The 3,859-nt window shown below is 39.7% G+C and overlaps 1 protein-coding gene across 1 annotated transcript; it reads right to left on the bottom strand.

The window, feature by feature from the left end:
* Positions 1-1,931: 1,931 nt before the first annotated feature.
* On the bottom strand, positions 1,932-3,584 carry LOC126442984 (piggyBac transposable element-derived protein 4-like). The gene has a single exon (XM_050090833.1). It carries the CDS (start codon positions 3,582-3,584, stop codon positions 1,932-1,934), a length of 1,653 nt encoding a protein of 550 aa, XP_049946790.1.
* Between the last annotated feature and the right edge of the window lie 275 nt (positions 3,585-3,859).

The following is a 3,859-nucleotide window of genomic DNA, read 5'->3' as shown; positions in this document are numbered from 1 at the left end:
AAACTGGACTCACAGGAGAGGTTCAAATCATAGAAAGTGAGAGTGTCAGTCCTCTTGTACTTAAGTCGGCATTGTGCCTTTTGTATTAAATTCGGATGCAAACTCTGTGTTTCATCGTCAGTAAGAAGGTCCAAGGTATACAGTAAACCTGAAGTGAAGCATCGGAATCTAATACCGGACTCACAGGAGAGGTTCAAATCATAGAAAGTTAGATTGTCAGTCCTCTTGTACTTAAGTCGGCATTGTGCCTTTGGAATTTAATTCCGTCCCAATTTCTGTGTTTCATCGTCAATAAGAAGGTTCAAGGGATACAGTAAACCTGAAGTGAAGCATCGGAATCTAAAACTGGACTCACAGGAGAGGTTCAAATCATAGAAAGTGAGAGTGTCAGTCCTCTTTTACTTAAGTCGGCATTGTGCGTTTTGAATTTAAATCCGATGCAATTTCTGTGTTTCATCGTCAATAAGATGGTCCAAGGGATACAGTAAACCTGGAGTGAAGCATCGGAATCTAAATCTGACCTCACAGGAGAGGTTCGAATCATAGAAAGTGAGAGTGTCTGTCCTCTTGTACTTAAGTCGGCATTGTGCCATTTGTATTAAATTCGGATGCAATTTCTGTGTTTCATCGTCAATAAGAACGTCCAAGGGATACTGTAAACCTGAAGTCAAGCATCGGAATCTAAAACTGGACTCACAGGAGAGGTTCAAATTATAGTAAGTCATAGTGTCAGTTCTCTTCTACTTAGGTCGGCATTGTGCCTTTTGAATTTAATTCCGATGCAATTTCTGTGTTTCATCGTCAATAAGAAGGTCTAAAGGATACAGTAAAACTGAAGTGAAGCATCGGAATCTAAAACTGGACTCACAGGAGAGATTCAAATCATAGAAAGTTAGAGTGTCAGTCCTCTTGTACTTAAGTCGGCATTGTGCCTTTTGTATTAATTTCGGATCCAAACTCTGTGTTTCATCGTCAATAAGAAGGTCCAAGGGATACAGTAAACCTGAAGTGAAGCATCGGAATCTAAAATTGGACTCACAGAAGAATTTCAAGTCATAGAAAGTTAGAGTGTCAGTCATCTTGTACTTAAGTCGGCATTGTGATTTTTGAATTTAAGTCCGATGCAATTTCTGTGTTTCATCGTCAATAAGAAGGTCCAACGGATACAGTAAACCTGGAGTGAAGCATCGGAATTTAAGACTGGACTCACAGGAGAGGTTCAAATCATAGAAAGTGAGAGTGACAGTCCTCTTTTACTTAAGTCGGCATTGTGGCATTTGTATTAAATTTGGATGCGGTTTCTGTGTTTTATCGTCAATAAGAAGGTCCAAGGGATACAGTAAACCTGAAGTGAAGCATCGGAATCTAAATCTGACCTCACAGGAGAGGTTCGAATCATAGAAAGTGAGAGTGTCAGCCCTCTTGTACTTAAGTCGGCATTGTGCCATTTGTATTAAATTCGGATGCAATTTCTGTGTTTCATCGTCAATAAGAAGGTCCAAGGGATGCAGTAAACCTGAGGGGAAGCATCGGAATCTAAAACTGGACTCACAGGAGAGGTTGAAATCATAGAAAGTGAGAGTGTCAGTCCTCTTGCACTTAACACTCTCTGTACCAGGCCTATTTTATGCACCCGTCCCTAGAAACCGGGCAATTTTACCAATATTAAAAAAATTACTGCATCAAATCTACTGTTTGGATTGTGGCAAATTTGGTACCATCTTGAAGCTGCACATTTCTACTTTAATTCTGAGTGAAAGAAACTACTTTACAATGCACAGCTTTAAGGTACAGTTATAGAAATCACTTAGATGTTTTAAGAATTTAGAAAAAGTCATACGAATAAGGGAATACAATTGTGATTTATTTTTAACCAAAATTGTGGCACTACATTACATGTTTCTGATAGTATACAGTATTACATATAAATTTCACACAGAATCATATTGTTTTTTAGTGTGGAAAATTTTAAAGCAAGGTTCCAGGCAGAGTGCAACGCCACACTGTTCACATTCGTATCGTGTCTCTTTGCGAGAAGCCTTGCCACTCTGTTTCTTGCTCCTGGAACTGCACACGTGACACACACGAGCAGCATACTTCTTAGTAGTTGCAGGTATGTGCTGCAAAAAATGTCTCTTTGTTAGCCGACCTACAGTTCCTTCATTTCTTGGAATGAATTCAAGTGTGTCGTCTTCAACAAGCTGAACTGCAAGCACTGTTATAAAGTCTGTTATTGTAATTTTCTTCCTGTGCACTGCATTGTACAGCCAAAATGCATTTGATACTCCCATAAGCAGCAAATGGAAATATAATTTTCGCCACCATTTCACAGTTCTGTGCTGGAACGGATTGTACTGCAGGCGTTGGTCTCCAATATCCACTCCAATTTTATTGAGGTTGTAATCAAGTACCTGAAGTGGTTTCAATACTACAGACCCATTTCTCTTAGTATGCGTACCAAATGTTGCTTGATGCCTTGTAGACAATGTATACACATCTCTCTTATCTTTCCACTTCATTGCCAATACATTATCTTTACGCCGAAAAGACATTTCGCCCTTTTTCAGCTTAGCAGATACTAAATCTTTAGGCAATCCTTTCCTGGATTTGTTCACAGTACCAACAGCTCCAGTGCCTTTCTCTGCCAGTTGCTGAAATAGCTCTGGACTGGAATAAAATCGATCTAAATACACAGTGTGGCCTTTGTTCAGCAAGCTGCTGTCAGACAACAATCGCAAAATAACCGCAGACGAAGAATTGTCAACAATATGCTTACCAGCATAAACTTCAAAATTTACAACATAGCCACTACTGGCTTCAGCAACAGCATATACTTTCAGTCCATACTTATGAGGCTTATTTTGCATGTAAACACGGAAACTCACACGACCTCGAAATGGGCAAATTCCTTCATCAATTGTCACTTTTTCTGAGGGACGATATGCCTGGATACATCGCTCCTTCAAATTATTATAATATGGCAAAACTTTGTAAAGTGGATGAAATCCATCTTCGCCTGGTTTTTTCTGATTTGAATTGTCAACAAGATGCAAGCATGACAGTATCTGAGTGAAACGCAAACGGCTCATGACATGGGGACAAAAGTTACAACTAAGAACAGGATTAGTGCTCCAATGGTCCGCAATTTTTGGCTTTTTCGAAACACACATGTGGAAAATAATACCCAAGAAACGCCTCATCTCACTTATAGTCACTGGCTTCCACGAACTCAAAACTGAATGGGGCTTCAGATTATTTCCTCTTCTTTTCTTCTGTATTGTCTGTGATGCATACAAATTTGTCTGTCTCTTGAGTTCATTTACGTCACTGTCAGTAAGGAACACTTTACTGCAATCCAGTACAGAACTCGACTCATCAATATCCACTAGTATCTGCCTGGGTGTCGTGTTGACAGGCAGAGGTCGGTAGGTGTCAACTGCAGTCCACTCACTGTCTTTCGGATACGGCACAGCTGCTGGATTTGAAGCAACACCTTCAACATCATTCTCGTCTTCATCTGAAGACAAACTGTCATCAATCTCGTCTTCTAAAAAGAATATCACATTATGTGTAACTACATACATCGTTTACACATGTTCAACAGATATGTGCGTACTGCACAATTACGTGGAAAATTCGGAAATACGTACCTTCAAACACACCATTGCATTCAGAATCGTCTGAATCACTCTCTACATTATCCAGAGTGTCGCTATGATTGATCAAATCCGCAATTTCTGCGTCTGATAAACCGCGCCGAAACATGATGACAAACAACTGAATGATATACAGACTGAGAACGCAAAGATAAGTTTTAACATGAATTACAGCGCTGACGTGACATCTATGGACGCATTTT

Source organism: Schistocerca serialis, unplaced genomic scaffold (assembly GCF_023864345.2).
Source record: "Schistocerca serialis cubense isolate TAMUIC-IGC-003099 unplaced genomic scaffold, iqSchSeri2.2 HiC_scaffold_1417, whole genome shotgun sequence".
NCBI classification, from domain to species: Eukaryota; Metazoa; Arthropoda; class Insecta; order Orthoptera; family Acrididae; genus Schistocerca; species Schistocerca serialis.
Note: the sequence above shows the minus strand (reverse complement) of the source record. Positions and strands in the feature narration are given on the sequence as shown.

Bases quoted from the DNA above. Each gene is read 5' to 3' on its own strand.
- LOC126442984 (XM_050090833.1), bottom strand. From the start codon at position 3,584: ATGTATGTAGTTACACATAATGTGATATTCTTTTTAGAAGACGAGATT.